The following is a 19,760-nucleotide window of genomic DNA, read 5'->3' as shown; positions in this document are numbered from 1 at the left end:
GTATTTATATGTTATATCAGAGTTACATGCATATTAGTGAAATACACGGAACGGGTTGAAGGAATAACATCATGAGTGGTATCATAATGAACCTTGTTACATATCCTACTGTTTGGTTCACTCTGCGAGGGGATCGCAGAGTGCGTACGCAAGTTATGAATGATAGGGAATTATGAACTACTTAAGACTAAGGAATCCTGGCGGGAAGAGCAGAGCATACCCCCTGCAGAGATGACCCCCTCCTTTGGATTCCTTAGGATGAACCAGCCAATGATTGACGACCCCTTGGACATTCCTGAGACCCGGACCAATAGATGCAAGCTATACCATCTTCATTGTATTACTGTATTTGATTGTGTATATAAGCAGCAGCTTGTGATCCAGAGTGCAGACATCTTGTCCCCAGACTTCAGGATTGAATGACTGCACTGGATCCAGAGCGCCTGCGATAAGTAACGGCTGTATTTACTATTACTTCGCTTGAGCATATTTATTCTACTTATTGCGAATAAATCTTTGTGCTTTGGAAACACAAATCGAGGTTGGACAATCGTTATTGGTTAGCGATAAAACGCACATAACAATATGTATCAGACGACTTCCACATATCCATATTAGCATTCATAAGAAACTTGTACATGCATTTTCATGTGAACAGTTATTCCAACATTATTTTATGCAGTCTTCAGATTTAATTATATATCAATAACATACAATGGCAGGAAATAAAAGACTTATGTTGTATATGTAGCATTGGATTGTTACATGTAAAGTGTTATGTACATTACTACAACATATATACCTCTTTTCATTTGTATGCAAGTTTCTGCTAATGACCTGTAATGTTTGCGGCAAAATTAGTTTTATGGGTTATAACAATTGAAATTATTTTTTCTTCTGACCTGCTGTTGCAAACATTATAATTGCTTGAAAGTGCTGATGTTGAGGAAGTCAAGTAGCCAACTGGAACCTGAAAGGAATCAAAGTACAATAACAAAGTATCATTCACAGCAGAATGAGTACATATTATGGGGCATATTCAATTGTCGTCAGAACCTCCCTGAGCTGTGAGCTAAAATCCAGTGAGTAAATTACCGTATTAATGGTTTTTCCGCGCATGATTACCGTAATATTGGTAATCGTGCGCGGACCGCGGGATTTTTGGCAATCCCGCCGACAATTGAATACCCCCCTATGTGTCAAAAGGTGCAGAATGCCAATTTATGAGATCAGACCTTTATTATAACATGACTCGCTTAACACAACAATTGATAAGATTAGATTTACAAATCTCATTTCTGTTGCTGACTGTTGGGAAAATAACCATATATTTTGTTTCAATTTGGTTCAACCAAATAATAGCCTCCCTTTCCTTTCGCAATTCCCTAAAATATAACATGGCACTATAAAGGCTACTATTTACTTTGTTGTATCTCTCTTCAAAAGGTTAATGTTTAGGGCAGTGTTTCCCAAAACCACTCCTCAGGGCCCCCTAACTGCAGGTTTTCAAATGATAAGTGAAATAATTATACCACCTGTGGATCTGTTACAATGTGTCAGTAATCAATACACCTGTAGTAAAGCAAGGAGATATGGAAAACATGCAGTGTCAGGGGACTGGGTCTGGGAAACACTGGTTTAGAGTTGTACACATGGGCATTGAATATCAAGTGCTAAATGGGAGTTTTTAAAGCCTGCTAAACTTACTTTAAGACTGATAATCACTGACTAAAATGTAAGTGGATTCATAAATGTGTAAGCCCCACATTTCCTGACTAGCGTTCACTTCGTTTCAGTTTCAACAATGTCATCATCACCACCCTTTATTTAAATAGCGCCACTAATTCCGCAGCGCTGTACAGAGAACTCACTCACATCAGTCCCTGCCCCATTGGGGCTTACAGTCTAAATTCCCAAACACACACACACAGACTAGGGTTAATTTGCTAGCAGCCAATTAACCTACCAGTATGTTTTTTGGAGTGTGGGAGGAAACTGGAGCACCCGGAGGAAACCCACGCAAACACGGGGAGAACATACAAACTCTTCACAGATAAGGCCATGGTCGGGAATTGAACTCATGACCCCAGTGCTGTAAGGCAGAAGTGCTAACCACTTAGCCACTATGTCAGTGTTAATAAGCTTGGTACAATAAAATGAAGTTCAAATAGATATCTATGGGAGCACTGATAAGTACACAATACATTATGCTGCAGGGAAGCATTTAGCCGTCAAAAGCTTAGACACAATGCAAGTTATTATTCACTATTAACAGGCATGTTTATTCAATACTCATGTGCACATGGCCTTAGGGCTCATTTATATGGATGCATTTGTCAAGTAGATCAGTGATCTATTTGTCAACCAATCCTGCATTACATAATTCCCTGTGCTACAGACAGTCAGAATTAAGCTACCAGAAGCTTTGAAACATTGGTGAAAAATTGCATCACCAGGCCACATAGCAAAAATGTGTAGAACGGTCACAATGCCACCATAGATCATGGGCGCCCTACTCTACTCTGAAAAGAGCTAAGGTGATGAGAGGGCTTCATCTCAGAAAGCACAGCCCAGATTGAACATATTATAATGAAACAATTAGACGAAAGGGCCTTGTTCGCTACAGCCTACAAGCTAAATGATATGAGTATTGGTGTAATAACTCCAGAGCCACCCATGCATTTGGTATAGGGTCCGGCAATGCTGGTCCACTACAGAGGTTCTGTGTAAGCTCGTGAACACATAGGTCCTCACTGCATGCAGTGGTCCTCCTGTTTGGGCTTTCAGTTCCAGAGCTACGGTTTGAACTGGAAACCCACTTTTCTAGGCAGGGCCCTCTTAACAACATTTTGGGCCCCCAGGCAAAGCAGTGCACTGGGGCCCATATATATATATATATATATATATATATATATTAAAAAAAGTCATTATATATATGGGCCCTGCAGCCCAGGGGGCCCGTCAGAGGCAGCGAAAAAAAATAAATACTTACCTTGCGGTCAGCTGGTGATCCGGCTCCCTCCCTGGTCTCCTCCTCCGTGCTGCGCTCCGCAATGGATGTCAGGCGGGAGTGATGACATCACTGCGAGCGTAGCACCCCCCCCCCGGGCACCTTCCCATTGTGCCCAATGGGAGAGACGGCCCTGTTTCTAGGCATCCTTGAAGAGAATTTTGGCTTACATTATTGTTATACACTTTTGATCTAAGTTGCGTCATTTATTACAGGACTCTTGTGGGAGCCACCTATGTCCCGTTATTGAAGTTTAATTATAAACAAAAATCCTGATTAGAAAAGGTCCAGATTTATATAACAAACTGCATTTTTCACAGAATCCACAGTGTTTGGGCATAGGCAAGACAGACAGCACCAAGCATTATCCTATTTTCAAACTCTGCCACTTTACTAGTAGTCAATAGTTGACAGCACAATTGTTATTCAGATATGTTTAATTCTATCAAATACATTATTGTTCATTGTTCTGGGATGTATGGTAACACTGGAAGCTAGACACATGCTCCATTAAAGCAATGTTTGATGTACACTCTCCAATGCAGTCAGCAACACCCTACATTCCCAATTGAAAACCAACTTCCAGTGAAGTACGATTTCCGCAGTATAACCACATGGGTGAGCTTCAGGCAGGGCCGGATTTACCACTAGGCAACCTAGGCACTTGCCTAGGGCCCAGCGGTCCTCAGAGGGTCCTCCCAGGGCCGGCGGTGAGACCAACCTTTAAAAATGGGCCACTACTTATGGGACAGTGCTATGTGCTTGCCCCCCTGGGCTAAAGTCTGCCAGCCAGGCCCTGAATAGGGCTATATGTTATGCTAAAAACTATAGTGCTATGCATTTTTTCAGAGAGGGGGCCCCAAACCAGTATCTTGCCTAGGGCCCCATGAGGTCTAAATCCGGCTCTGGCTTCAGGACCTTTAGAGAGCCTGGGCTCTAGCGAGCAATCAGCATTGTCATTAGTAGGGATGCTAGCTGTCTTCTCTTTTATTGAACTCCATCAGGCAACCAAACCAGGAAATTTCAATGCTGGCAGCCATTGCTGTAGTGAACCTCAACAGTCAACAAGAATTTACTGAACTGTCTGTTAGCGCTCAATAGAGAAAAGGCATTGATCATCAAAACCAATGCCGTATGGAGGGTCTGTTTACTAGTTACTGTACACTAGTCAAATGGTGTGGCATTGTATACTTGTAAAGATAACTTATATAATCATGCTCCCTGAGTCTGGAGAACAAGATGACAATGACTACCACCAACATCATAATTTATTTATATAGCGCCAACATAATCCGTAGCGCCTTACAATTGGGGACAAACATAGTAAACTAATAAACAAACTGGGTAAAACTGACAAAGAGGTGAGAATATTTATTATGCATTCTAGTATGGTAGATGCAGTGGAAAATGTGCATAGATTTGCAAAGAATCACACCCAAAAACATTTATAGCCAGTTAATGGTGCTTTTAACTTATTCCTATGTATGAGCACTGTGCTTTTAAAGTTCCAGTGCGGTAACCAAAGAAATGGCAGAATGACACATTTATATTCTATATGATGTATTGTAAAGACTATTTCCTTGAAGAAAAAGCGTGGGGGTGGGGGGGGGGGGGATGTATCAAATGCAGTAATCTGCAATTTGGCACACAGCTGAACCCCGAACAGCTGAAAACTTTATGACATCACATATGTATTTGCAGCACAGACAGCCGTTGAGCTAAGATGTACTTATTTTTTTGCAATCTTCTGTGCTATATCTGAGTAATCAAACCAGCTGCTCTCTGAATGCTAAACTACTGGTGCTAAGAGATATGTAAAAAATGTATTATAGCACATAACTAAGCTTGCGGTTCTACACCAATGCTAGATTTTCCATCTACTACAGAATGAATATGATCTATCTTTAGCCACTCACTGGTATTAGTGAATTGATCATCCCAGCACTATTCATAGTATAGTATAAACTCAGCAAGATGCTTATTTACAAATAACATGCTGAATGGCATGCCAAGGAATTGAGAAGCAAGATCAGAGTGGTCCGATTTGCCTAAAGATTTGCCGTTATTTTGCTAATTTCTACTAATGGGAATTCTCAGGTCTGTCCAAACATTCAATTTATGGCATTATTGGAACACATTTAAAAAAGGTGCTATAAAACAAAAAGGTATTTCATTTTTAGCAACAGCTTTCCTTCATATAGAACAATGTGTAATTACTATAAAGCAAGAACCTTTGGTTTCAGGCTTGAAACATGGATAGGCACGCCATGTAGAATATACCTTTTTTTCCAAACCAATAGTGTACTATTGCCTAATATACTAATTATTTTTTAATATCAATTATGGCCAAATCTTCAATTGTCTATTCATTATTTGTAATTAAGAGGACATACATTATAAATGGCTGGTCTATGGCATTGCAAAGCTGATTCAAAAGCATAAATTTGAGATTAGTGCAAAAAAAAGAAAAAAAAGTTCAAGAATTTCAGCTATAAAGAAACATAAATCACAAAATGTCTGTGCATGCTACACAGCTATGTTTAGTACATGCATTACCTGAGGATGATTCATTGATCTTTTTTGGCAAACAGATGTGGAAGAATCTTCAGAATAACATTTACTGTTTCCTAAAGTACATTGGTCAAGATGAGTTTTGTATTTGCCATTCACAGTTTTGTCCACTGACAGTGAAGAATCTCCTAAGTGAGATGACTTTAGGAATCTGTCATTCCAAGTGACTGTAGCATCATAAGAAGAGGAGGTTCCGGCCGATCTCCTATGGTGATATGTTTGTGTAGCATTGTTACACAGTGTTTCATTTGGCATACCTTTCCATTCCGCAAAGGACTGTATTCCTGACGTGTTCTGCATTTGAGACTGGTGTATACTAGTGGGCCTTTGATTTGCTTTTCGCTCCATATACTCAACAAGTGCATCGTGTTGGATTTGCTTAAGCTCTGTTTTTGAAAGATTTGAAGATGAAAGAGTTCGTTCTTTGTCTAGCAACTTCATCCTATAATGATCATCTAATTTATTTTGACTCAACTCTTCATTGTTCCATTTAAAACCAGTGTTAACACCTAGATGGTCGAGTTTCTCTGGCTCGGAATAACATAACTTCCTTTGCTCCTTCGACAGTCTTTTTCTTCCCCCTATCCGGGAAACAGTGGACTTTTCAGACACCTCCTTTTTGCAGCTCTTGTCATCTAAAACTTTTGGTTGGACACATTTAGCCTCTTCATTTGAACCAGATAAAGAATATGAACGTATATGATCAATTGAAGGCCTTTTGGGAGGATTTAATTTTAACCTAACAGGCAAACTCATTTGCAAGTCCTTTCTTTTAAAAGATGTTTCTCTCAATACTTTTTTTTGGGCAACCTTAAGTTTTTCCCTATAATCATGCATAAAACTCTCCTCAGCTGATGAAGTTAGGCTTCCAGGTGTCTCACTATCACTGTAGTCATCAACAGTCTTTTCAAGTTGTGAGTGGCTTTTAGTTTTATGAAGCGGTTTATTTGGCTCCTCTGCCTTTGGTATAGAAAAGTGACTTGTTCTCTGAAATGTTTTGGGTTCATTATTTGCACCTACTTCCTTAGTCTGATTTGAGCTGTTTAGCAAAGAGTTGTTCCTTCCTCCAGCAAGATGATAAAGCATTGGGGTTGATGCTTTGGTGATCTTATCACTAATTAATTCACAAAAGTTAGAACTTTGAGGTATAGCTTGCTCTTGCTGATGGGACAGCAGAGGAATAGGCTTTATGGTTGCGTCTTTTCTAAGGTTGTGAGATTTAGGGACTTCATGAAGACCATCATAATCCATTGCTTTTGATGATGGTTCATAAAAATCTTCACTAAGTCTACTGTAAATTGTTTGGCTGGTTCTTGTATGAGGACGTTTGTATTTGATATCCCATTGTCCAAGATTATCACATTCTGTGTCCTTTATTTTCTGGGCCAGTGATGGATATTGTTCTTTGTGCTGCTGGTTAAGTGCCAGAACCTCTACTTCTTCACTCTTTGTTCCTTCATAATCATAACAATTTGTTTCTTTATCTGGCTTCCAAGAATCACTTTCAATCTCATGCACACGGGGTCTGTCTGACACAAACTCATGCAGGGTGTGTCCTGTGCTTTTGGTAGTTGCACTTTCATTTAGGCAACTATCAGTAAAAGATTTAAAGTGATCTTTTTTATTTCTCTCTTCTCTTTTTAGACTGACTTGTTTTCCTGTTTGGAGATCTATTTGTTTAAAGCGGTCTTTTTTTAAATTGTTCATTTGGGAAAGGTCATTGTTTTCATCGCAAATGTAACCAATTTCATGTATTGTAGTTGCATTCTCAGCAAGAGGCAGAAATGAAGAACTTGAAAAATGAGGACTGTCATGTCTTTCCAAATCACATGGTGTAACACATGATTGGTTCCATCCTTCATGTAGAGAATGCCTGCCCAACGTAGGGCTATGGCCTTGACCATATTGGCGGCTTAATTTGTAGTTTCGTAAAGAATGGTTGGTACTGCTTGTGGGACTCCTCTTGGTCTTTTGACTAAAATTATCCTCAGTGCCACTGTTAATAACAGACTGGTCAAGGTGCTGAAAGGTGGTGTAGTTATCCAGCCTAGTTAGTGGCGAAGGACTTTCATCATAAGATACTTGTGAGACGGTCTTCAAATTAGTAATTTTCCCAGAAAGGTCATCTTTAAAAGAACCATCCTCACAATACAAGTTCTGTTGGAAATGACTGTGGTCTATTGGACTCGGATTATAAATAGCTTTTACATACTCTGAGTCCATGTAAGAAACCTGTTCCTCATTCAAATGACAACTACCTTGTTGGAATGCAGATTGATAATCTGCAACATAGGAGTTACCAGAAAAAGAACTGTATGCAGAGTCTACTATGGCAGCCATAGCTTTTACTGGTGACGACCTACTTAGGATGTTATCCGAGATTAGCTGGTGCCTAATATCTGAATTTCCACCTGTGCTACTTATACTCCATCTCTCTATTGCATTGCCAAGAGAAGACATCACTAAGAGGGGTTTGCGTTTTAACTTAAAATTCTTGAAGTGTCTTCATTGAATAGTGATTATTTTGGTTTGCTTTTCTTTCAACGTTTAAATCTAAAGAAAGAAAGAAAAAGATAATCACTATATTGAATTTAGAGAATTACATCAGTGTTATATTAATGTATCATTTCCACATTATATGTGTTATATAAAGCAAAAGACTTGGTAAACAAAGTCATTCAGTTTTTCTAGCAGAACTTGTCGTCATCTCTAGTTAGAGCAAAGTCACTTATCGGCAAATTTAAAGAACATGGATAAAGCTGTTAAGTCATAGACACACATATTTTAGTTTAAATACAGAGTTAACCACATTATTTTAATGAAAGCACCTTAACATTATTTTCAAAAATACTGTAGCAATTCGACAAAGAAAGTGAGTATGTGTTAAGTGAAGATATAACGTCTAAATTTGTGAATTTGATATTACCGTATATACTCGAGTATAAGTCGACCCGAATATAAGCCGAGGCACCTAATTTTACCACAAAAAACTGGGAAAACTTATTGACTCGAGTATAAGCCTAGGGTGGGAAATGCAGCAGCAACTGGTAAATTTCAAAAATAAAAATAGATACCAATAAAATTACATTAATTGAGGCATCAGTAGGTTAAATGTTTTTGAATATTTATTTCAAAGAAAAACAGTAAACTAGCTCTGTAAGTGGAAAAGAGTCAACAAAACTAATATGGTATCAACAATAACTTTAAAAGTACAAAAACCTTAGCTCAATCAGCAACCAAGCTAAAACACAAGAGTTAAAATCCTTCAAAACTGGATTCCTCCTCATCATCTGTATGTCCAAACAGAGCTTCAACTCTATCTGGTGTGAGGCTATCAGCATAGACATTGTCGTCATCACAGAGTTCGCAGTCATCACCATCACTGCTGTCGTTCTCATACAAAGCGCTGTCTTCACTGCCATCCATAGCATTACTAATGCCACATTTCTTGAAGGCACGTTGCACCATGTCCTCTGGAATCTCTTCCCATGCATCACGAACCCACTTTGCTACCAATTCTATGTCGGGCTTCCTCAGATTTCCAACTTTTGTCAGTTGGGCTTGACCAGATGACATCCATTCATGCCACATCTTTCGCACACGGTCTTTGAAAGGTTTGTTTAAACACACATCTAGGGGCTGCAATACAGATGTAAGCCCACCTGGGATAACGGCCAAAGTAACTTGAGAAGTCTTTGCCAATTTTTTTATGTCATCAGATGTGTGGGCTCTGAACATATCCCAAACTAGCAATGATGGTTTTTTCTTTAAGGCTGTTCCTGGACGTCCATTCCAAATTTCTTCCAGCCATTTTTTTGTTCCGTCTTCATCCATCCAGCCTTTAATATGTGCACGCACTGTAATTCGTGGTGGGAATTTGACCTTTTTAGGCAAGGTCTTTCTTTTAAAAATAATGACAGGCCGCAGCTTAGTTCCATTAGCCAAACATGACAGAACGACTGTGAAATGGTTTTTTTCATTTCCTGTGGTTCTGAGTAAAATAGTTTTTTCTCCCAAACTTGCCACAGTTCTGTTGCTAGGAAGATCAAAGGTCATAGGTGTTTCATCCATATTCCCAATATCTCCCAGGTCAAAGTTATGGATCCTTCTTTGTTTTATGATGAATGAATGGAATGACATCACTTTCTCTTCAAGGTCTTTTGGCAACTTCTGTGAAATCTTTGTTCTTTGCCGCAAACATAAGGCAAACCTATTCATAAAGCGGGTACACCATCCTGCTGACGCAACAAAATTTTCAATGCCTGGTGCTTTTAATTTGTCATCTTTAGCCAATTGAAGGGCACGTAAGCGAATTCCCATACGTGTCACGCAGTAACCATTTTGACGACACTCTATAACCCATTTATGCAATTCAGTCTCTAGAGCTTCATATGAAGTCGTTAAACCACGTCGAGCCTTTTTTGCCTTTGGAATCTTTTCCAAGTCAGCTTTCATTTTCCGCCACTCCCTCACTTGTTTTTCGTCAACACAAAATTCCCTACTTGCAATACTGTTATTGCTCTCTTCTGCTCTTGACACAACCTTAAGTTTGAAGCCAGCTTCGTATGACCTGCGTTTTTGTTTTGGTCCAGGATTAGAAGTACTGGGATCCATTTCTAACAGGATAAAAAAAAACATCTAGTATTTTATGCACTTTATTATGCTCATCTTCTTTTTTTTTTTTTTTTACTTTACTTTTATACATTCAGCTGAGACCCCAGGCTTCCACTACAGTGGAAGCACATTCATTAGAAGCAGCGGCACCCAGCAGTTATGCAGCTCTAGATAACAGTGACCCCCCCCTGTCAGGATGTGTGCATTGCAATTAGTGAGGGCATCTCGGCTTCTCATCAGCACCCCTCGCCGCTAAGTGCTTTGGCGCACAGTCCAAATTCTTGAAGACACACATACTTTCGGTTGCTTTGTTTGTGAAAGATGGGTGATGATGCAGGGTTGAATATCTGGGCGGCACGGTGGTGTAGTGGTTAGCACTTCTGCCTTACAGCACTGGGGTCATGAGTTCAATTCCCAACCATGGCCTTATATGAGTGGAGTTTCTATGTTCTCCCTGTGTTTGCGTGGGTTTCCTCCAGGTGCTCCGGTTTCCTCCCACACTCCAAAAACATACTACTAGGTTAATTTTTATTACCGTACTTTTGCAGAAGAGACACGTGTACTAATGTTATTATAGTAAAATGATGGAGTTGTGTTTTTCTAATTACCGGTACGGTACATCTTACAGATATAACAACAACATACGGGTAATCCATTATATACAGTTAATGAGGGAAAATACCAACAAGACATTTCACATCACCTTGTTAAATCCTAGAGGGATATGGGGGAATGAAGTGTTAACACACAACACAAGACATTTCATTGTGTCTTTTTTGCGATAATACAACCACCAATCGATGGTGACTGTATTCAACCTACCAGGACCACAATGCACGATTACAATTCCACGGACACCATACTGAAGCTAAAAGGACTACAACTAATAATATACCGGTACTTATTGAACACTCAAGCGATGAGCGAGTTGTTCTACTGATGGCATGCAGCAACTTCTACATTCATGATTGTGCTGTGTTTTATCAATCAGTTTTCTTATTTATTAGAACGAGTATACATGTTGGAGATCTCCTTATTCTCGTACTGCTTAGACATAGAGAATTTCAAACCCTGGTTCTATTTTTATCTATACATTGCCTCCTTTATTGATAACTGGACTTTATCCATATGTCTGCATACGCATTTATGGTTTTTATGCGCATGTTACAGTACGGTCATTACCTGTAATTAACCTACCAGTATATATCTGTTGCTATAATATTGTACAATATTTTAATATTTCATTGCATATTTACATTGATATATGTGCTACTTGATATTATTTTCACAAATTACTGTGTATTAAATATATTCCATATTTTTACTTTAGATATACCGTAGTATACTGTGGGCACAGAATTGTATTTTGTAACGAGGATGGTGCCTGCCTCCATAGCTTCAGCCCTTAAGTTCCACTTAAGGGCTGAAGAGAAAGAGAAAGAAAATATTAACTTACAAGTTTGGTGAGAAAAAATCAACTTTCAAGAGCTTGGTGCCTGTTGCTGTAATTTCCGCAGTGGAACGCATGTGCGTTCCACCGACAGGAAGTTCCAAATGCCGAACTTCCGGTCGGTGGAACGCACATGCGTTCCACTGCGGAACTTACGGGAACAGGCACCAAGCTCTTGAAAGTTGATTTTTTCTCACCAAACTCGTAAGTTAATATTTTCTTTCTCTTTCTCTTCAGCCCTTAAGCGGAACTTAGGGGCTGAAGCTATGGAGGCAGGCACCATCCTCGTTACGGCGGTGCATTGGTGTCCTGGAGCATCACCCGAGTATAAGCCGAGGGGGGGCTTTTCCAGCACATTTTTTGTGCTGGAAAACTCGGCTTATACTCGAGTATATACGGTAAGCAGATCAATGTAAGAAAATTGCCTGGAGGAAGCTGAGACAGCGAAACGCTCGTCTGCGTTTGCTGTCTGTGACTATCCGCAATACAATCTTACCTTTTAAATCAGATGGAATTTTATGAATTAATTATAAATCATGCTAATCTTTAGTATTATCATGTATATGTTGCCCGAACCCAAAGTTAGAATCCAGATAGGTAGTTAGCAATTCACCCGTCACATCAAATTAAACAAGAAATCGGACAATCAGCTGGCATTAATAATTTTAACAATCGTAGCAATAACTGCATTATAATTGTATTTGATGCTTAAATTTGGAGCATCAAATGTAGTAAGCAGTCATGATTTTTCTACTATTTAGATTTATGAACTAAACATAGATCTTGTCATTAACCCGTTGTAACTATTAGGAACAAAGTACTATCTAACCAATATAGGGATAATTTAACAGACTGAATATTCAACATACATAGTAGATACTTTCCAAGAAAAAAAACGTTTCAGCGCCAAGTATGATTTTATCGCAAGGCAAGCAGTTGCTGGGGACAGACACTGCCCAATCACAAAATCTAAATAGCAATAAAATAATGCAATTGCACTCTCTGCACTATGACAAAATTGTATAGAGATTTGTGGATATTAATTTAAATGATTTTATTATACAATGTATACATCCAATAAAACATGAACATCAATTGCCATATGAGCTCATAGGGGCATATTCAATTGACGGCGGGATCGGCGAAAATCCCGCGCGCCAAAAATATTACTGTTAATACGGTAATCCTGCACATAAAAACCGTTAATACGGTAATGTACTCGCTGGATATCAGCTCGCAGCTCCAAATCCAGCGAAATGTTACCGTATTAACGGTAATATTTTTGGGGAGCGAGATTTTCGGCGATCCCGCTGTCAATTGAATATGCCCCATATAATTTAAAAACTATTTACCCAAATAATAATTACAGGATACAGTGTTACAGGACTTGTGCTGACTAACAAACCTGGCAGCAAAAAGTGTATGAGTTTCTCAAGGTTTATTATCAAAGTTCTGCTCAATATTAGAAAAAAAACTTGGATAATTTATGACCTGCTGTTATAGTCTACCGCACAACAAAGTGTTCGAAACCTAGCTCTCACTACAAAATAATAAGCTGAATGGGAGCGTGGGGGTATTATGATCAGCCAAATCAATCATAAAGACAGAACTTTGATAATAAACATTGAGAAACTCATACACTTTTTGCAGCCAGGTTTGTCAGGCAACACAAACCCTGCAACACCAGGAATTGCTGAGCAAATTAAAAACCACAATCAAAGATGGCAATAGTGCTTACTTCGAAATGCAGAATACAACTGCATTTTTTTGGACAAATGTTGGCCATAAATTACACATAAAAAGCCACTGTAAAATAGCGTATTTATTCCCATATGCTGAATCACAGGTACCCCAAAATACCTTAATTTCTATTAGAGATGGGCGGGTCCTGTTCCCAGAGAACCGAACCACCCGAACTTTGGGTATCCGAGTACCGAGCCGAGTCCAATCGAGGCCGAACGTCATCGTGACATCGTCGGATCTCGGGGCTCGGTTCTCGCGATACTTGAAGATAATAAATACACGCCTCCACAGCAATCCATCGCCATTTGACAGAGGGAGAGAGCAGGGTGTAGTCACAGCTGATTAGAGCAGGGACAGAGAATATAATATTCTTATTCCAATTGAGCTACCAAAAATCGCTAGAGAAGAGAGGAGGGAAGCTGCTTCAGATATTAAGGCTAGAGATGAATATGTTTTGTATTGTATAATTTCATTTACTTTCAGGATTTTTGTAGAACCAAACTGCACAATAAAAGGGGGGGGGGGGTGAAGTCCAATATTGATTTTGAGGTCTCTCTCCTTTAAATTTAATGACTTAATATTGGCCATCCGACTTAAATAAAAGCTTATGTTTAATTGTGTGCTACAATGCTTGGTACTTGTTACTGAGTGGTGATATCCGTGATATTTTTACTGTCTAGTTTGTTTATTTTTAAGACTTTTTTTTTTTTCAATATTTGGCACTCCCCAGTGCTTTTGGGGTGTCCCCCATAATTGTGCATAAATATTTCTGGTTGTCAAAATTACTGTCAGCAGTGTCTTACCAAATAATTTTTAGCACTCCACAGTGCTTTGGGCTCAGAATGGATTCAAAGCAGTCCACATATGATCAGAATGAGCAACCAGGTTCTGTCACCAGTCCTGATGTTAGTGTTCACAGTACGTCATCTGGGCAAGGTGATGTCAAACTACACAGTGTTTCGAAATCAGTCCAAAAAAACAAAAAAAATTAAAAATATACTGTGTTGAAGCGAAAAAGAAGTGTTACTGAGGACAAGTTAAGTGCCGATAAAAAAAAAAAATTGCCAACATGCCATCCTACACACGCAGTGGCAAAGAGAGAATGAGGCCTTCACCTTTAGCTATTAGTGGCAGATCCCAAAAAGTTACCGAGCCTACAATTGGTGCACAACTACTGTTAAGCGTCAAAGCCGAGCTGCAAGATAACAGTAAGGCATTAGAGGATAATATTTGCTGATTCACAAATGACACCAATCCCTGTGGAGAGTCCATCCAACAGTGGTATATCTAATCGTGAGCATTCTGTTAGTGTACTCATAAAGAAGGACCCTTTCAGCAGTTCTGCTGATGTGTACCTGAACAGCCCGAGTGTAGCTAGTGATACACAAATTGAGGATGCCACTTTGCAAATAGAAGAGGATGAGGGGGAGATTTGTGGAGGTGACAAGGGCGCTAATGAGGATGTTGATTATTATGATGCAGACAGATACCAAATTGACAATAGGAGCATTCAGAACAATAAGCACAGTGGACTCTACTATGGTGGAAAAGCCTAGATGGTGCGTACAGTGTTCTGTATCAGAATGGTAATTATGTTAGATGTGGGGGGACCTGGAGTTGGCAACATATCCCCATCAAGGAAAAACACATATATATATACATATATATATACACATATATATATATATATATATATATATATATATATATATATATATATATATATGACAGTGATGCATGTCTTTTTCTGGTGATAGTTTATGAATACAATATTTAAGCATTTAAGATAGGAAAAGAGCTCATGATCATAACAACAATAATATAGATAAAGGGGGATGAAGCAGTGGGTGTAAAGGATGCTATAATTTGAACAATAATGCCATGGTAGAAAACCTTTGATGGTTGGAATTACTTCAGGTTTCATCCAATGCAGTAAGGATGGGTAGCTGGGTAAACATTACAGTGTTTTCAGCTAATTATCGGGCCAATCAAATGATAAATGACTGTTTGACCCGATATTGCATTAGTGTATATGTAACGATGAACCATTATCATTCTAAAGCCCATTGTATCATTCCATTTGATTTTTAAATCAGACTAAAAATGTTGTTCAACAAAGGAATGATGACGTTCCAATGCTGCAGTATGCATGCACTCACCATCAGCAGTGTCCATAGATCTCTATGGAGTGTGCAGAGTCACAAAATTTTCAGTCGATGGTTATTACAGATGAAGAGCACAGATCTGAAGGTAAATTGTGTAAAATGTGTTTGTGTGTACACATGAATTGGCATGCTGATTGGGACTTTTTTGTTTTGTTTTGTAGTTCGTAAAATTGTTCAAGATCCATCCAATATTACGTTCCTTCTACAAGCAATAAGAAATGCAGCAGCTGCTGAAGAGACAAGACAGATGGCAGCCGTCTTATTGCAATGACTCCTGTCATCCTACTTTGAAGAAGTCTATCCATCTCTCCATACTGAATTCCAGAATTCTAATAAAAGTGAACTAATTAAAAATTTCTGTTGTGTGTACCCAGCCTTACTCTGTAGTCTAATATTTACACTTTTTTTCCTTCAGGTGGTGCAGTTATTCATATCCATTTATTGTAGTACGATTATAATTTAAGGCACCAACCAACTATCATTACATACTTTCAAGTGTGCAACTTTTTCTGCATATCTTCTGGGTTGGGGATCTCCACATTCAGATGTTTTATTACCTTCACCGACAGTTATACATTCCATTACATAGCATTTTCAATATTAGTCATGTGACACATGTACTCTCCAAGCAATAGTATATCTTTTACAGGTTATTTTACATATTCATGAGACTTGTGCAAGAAAATAGTTATATTATGTATATTTGAATATACCTAGACTGGAGGCTTCACTGTACATTTGGTGACCTCACAAACCCGGAAAATTTCACCTTGGTAGTTAAAGGGGGTTTTAGAAGGGTTAAACAAAATGTCCTCCAAGAGACGGCTCAATTTTTTATTCATGAGTGCAAGGTACAGAGCTCTGTGCCAAGATAGAGGATTTATAAGTAATTTCCTCTTAGACCCCAATTATATAAAATGATAGCATTGTTATCTTAATCTGCTGAGTGATTTAGTAGACTTGTAAAAATCTATCACTCAAAAATGTCAGAAATGTACTGGCAATGTCACAGGACAGATGAGGGACCACTTTCACATTCCAAGCAAGTCCCTAACCTTTCATGGGAAAAAAAAGTGCATTCCTGCCTACTTGGTATGGGAGAAGCTTTTAAAATGCATAAACACATGCAAAGAGAAATTTTAATTTTGTCCAGTTATTTTGGCAATATTGTGTTTCACAAAAACCTTTTGTTACCTACTGGTGAAGTCACTGAAATAAAGATACTGGCCAGCAGATTATCCAAGGTCAGGTACCCATTGGTGCTAGGTTTTTGTTATGCTAGTGAAAATGGATGTCAAGCACAAATGCATTTGCATGTGTTTGATACTAACAGTTCTATTAGCACTGGGAGATCACTGTAGGCTTCCCTAATGTGTTTGCCTGGTGTAAACGGAATAAGCAGAACACACAGTATTTTTCAAAAAATGCAACATACCCGGACACTAGTAAAAACAGGAGTTTAAGGCCAAGTACACACTGGAGGTTTTTCAACCAATTGCAATTATCAGGCCAAACACCCGATAAACAACTGTTTAGCCCAATATCACATTAGTGTGTATATTTACACAATTAACTAGAGTCGTTTCAAAGAACCAATAGTGGTTTCATTTGATTGTTCGTTCGGTTTAAAAATCTTGTTCCATCCGCCTTCCAATCCTGCAGTGTGTATGCACTGTCGGCCAAGATACAGAGTAGGAACCTGTTACTGTGTCGTGTGTGTGTGTGTGTTAAATGTAGAGAGTGCTGAAGGTGGATTAATTTGATCGTTTGTTTCGAGACTGAAAATTTTGTTTCAAAATCACAGAGGCCAACGAAATTTATAATGACATTGTGGAAAACTCAAAGTTTATTTTATAATCAGTGTGAAAGGCATGACTGGCCACACTGGTCTTAGACCAGGTGAGGAGTACAGATCTGAAAGTAAATCGTGCATAGTGTGTACACATGAATCGGCAGACTAATTGGAACTTCAGTCGTTTGTAAAATTGTTATGGATAACAAATTGGTCAAAGGTTTTTGCAGTGTGTACCTAGCCTGAGGCAAGGCAAACAATAGGTTATGTTTTAAGACCAATTTACATACATTGTACTAGCATCTAAAACACTAATGAAATGCATGAAATAGGTACAATGCCTAAAGAATGCATATTACTAAATAAAAAGTGTTGTATAACTTCTTTCACTTTATAAAACACTCAATATACAAAATTACTACTGGACTACTACTGCTGACTATAAGACATAATACACACATATACAACTCCATGATATATCAGCCTCAAAAGCAAGGATCTGTTTGATTGTAATACGAATTTTTTTTACTTGCAAGACTTGCCACTTTTCCCAGAATTATAACCGGAATGCACAAATTGTATTTTATCACAGTTAATATATAGACATGACAGTGTATTAGCATGACAACATTCACACTATCGAATATATATAAGCCTAGCGGCGTGTGTTAGTGTGTGTGTGTGTGTGTGTGTGTGTGTGTAAAAACTATTTTCTCAGAAAGGGCTCATCCAATTGACCTGAAATTTGGTATACTGACAGTATTTGACAAAAAAATTATAATAGTGAAGTCAGTTAACTTCCATCATCCCCCCTTGCCCCCGTGGGAGGGGTAGTAAAGGCTAAATTTACGAGTTGAGGGCTCAAACTAAAACAGGACTGCCGTTTAAGCTAAGACGGCGGCAGTTCCCTTTGAAGGCGGCATTTGCTATGACCATTAACAAGTCACAGGGTCAAACACTTGACCGTGTGGGTATTTATTTACCAGAGCCTGTGTTTGGTCATGGACAATTGTATGTCGCATTTTCACGAGTACGGAGAAGCAGTGATGTGAAAGTGCAGGTTATGAATACTGCCCTTTAAGGAAGACTGATTGAGCACAGCGATAAGGTATTTAGCAGAAACGTTGTGCATCGAGAGGTTTTAGAACAGTAAGACGATGAAGATTAAGGATGTGGCGATGAAAATGAAGGATGAGGTGATGGAGAAGAATGATGAGGTGGGGACATGTGGACAAAACCACGTTAAAAAAGGGCGCTTACGTCGGGAAGTAACGCTCTTCCCCTGAGGAGGCCTGGCCTAGCCCCAAATGCATGACAAGAACCTTTTTAACACCTTAAGTAGCTTGATTTGACTAGAATGCATGGGTTAACTTGTATAACAATATATTGATTACATATACTATATAATAAAATATAAAATCTTTGGAATGAATATCAGTGATATATATAACAGGCACAATTAGGAAAGGTAGAGGAACATTGGCATAAATTAGTGCTGTAATTCAAAGCAGCCAGTCTCAGAGAGCAAACCTTGTTGGGATAGACCAGTGTTTCCTAAACCTGGTCCTCAGAATCCCTAACAGTGCAGGTTTTCCATATATCCTTGCTTTAGCACAGGTGTACTAATTACTGACTGACGCATTGTAATAAATCAACAGGTGGCATAATTATTTCCCTTGTCACTTGGAAACATGCACTGTTAGGCATCCTGAAGACTGAATTTGAGAAACACTGGGATAGACTATGAAATTCACCACACAATGACCTCATGCTTGGGGATAGCAGAGTACTGTATAGAACATGTCTATCTAGACTTTGCTACTCCCATGTGAGTTCTATGCTGTGCTGCTCTGCATGTTCACATGTGAAAAGTTCAGGAAGAGCAAAGATTGTCAGTTTGATTTTGGTCTGTATGCTGTGCCCAATAGGGAAGCTGAACAATCTCCTAGTGTATGTGGATTGGCTTAATGATTTATGGGAAACCACTCCACACTGTGAGAAAATTCATTTGCTAGAACAGTCCTTCTTTCTACTGAATCGCTATGTCAGACTGTACAGTGTTCTATCACGTCGAGACGGACTTTCCTTTCCATTCTGGTGGTGGATAGCAGCAGCTGGGTACGCTCAGGGGATATGTCCTTTCTGCCTCTTATTTAGGCCCTGACACTATCCTCATTCATTTTTGTTAGCATCTGTGCTCCTCAAAGTATGTATGCAAGTATGAAATTTAAGAAAAAAACAACAGGTCTGTAGAGTATGGAATGGTATGTTATAGATAAATGCAAAACTATTTCTATAAATTTTATTTTGTTTCAATTGTCTATGCATTTTATCAAACATATGGGCTTTTGCCTTTTCTTAAAGGCTAGATCTGCAAAATATATTCAAGAACTATACTCATGATTAATTTCCTTT

General features: G+C 38.7%; 1 protein-coding gene across 4 annotated transcripts in view; it reads right to left on the bottom strand.

Moving 5' to 3' along the window:
* SHROOM1 (shroom family member 1) overlaps positions 1–19,760 on the bottom strand; it is a 126,567-nt gene that overhangs the window by 64,888 nt on the left and 41,919 nt on the right. For all 4 annotated transcript variants that reach the window (XM_075209721.1, XM_075209719.1, XM_075209720.1 and 1 more), the window contains 2 exons: positions 5,567–8,134; positions 903–970 (listed from right to left, as the gene is read on the bottom strand). In XM_075209721.1, coding sequence (XP_075065822.1) covers positions 903–970; positions 5,567–8,041 — 2,543 coding nt within the window. In that variant the 5' untranslated portion in view covers positions 8,042–8,134. The remainder of the gene's footprint in view (positions 1–902; positions 971–5,566; positions 8,135–19,760) is intronic.

The sequence above is a fragment of the Mixophyes fleayi genome, chromosome 4 (genome assembly GCF_038048845.1).
Source record: "Mixophyes fleayi isolate aMixFle1 chromosome 4, aMixFle1.hap1, whole genome shotgun sequence".
NCBI lineage: Eukaryota > Metazoa > Chordata > Amphibia > Anura > Limnodynastidae > Mixophyes > Mixophyes fleayi.
This window is presented reverse-complemented; position numbering and strand designations above follow the sequence as displayed.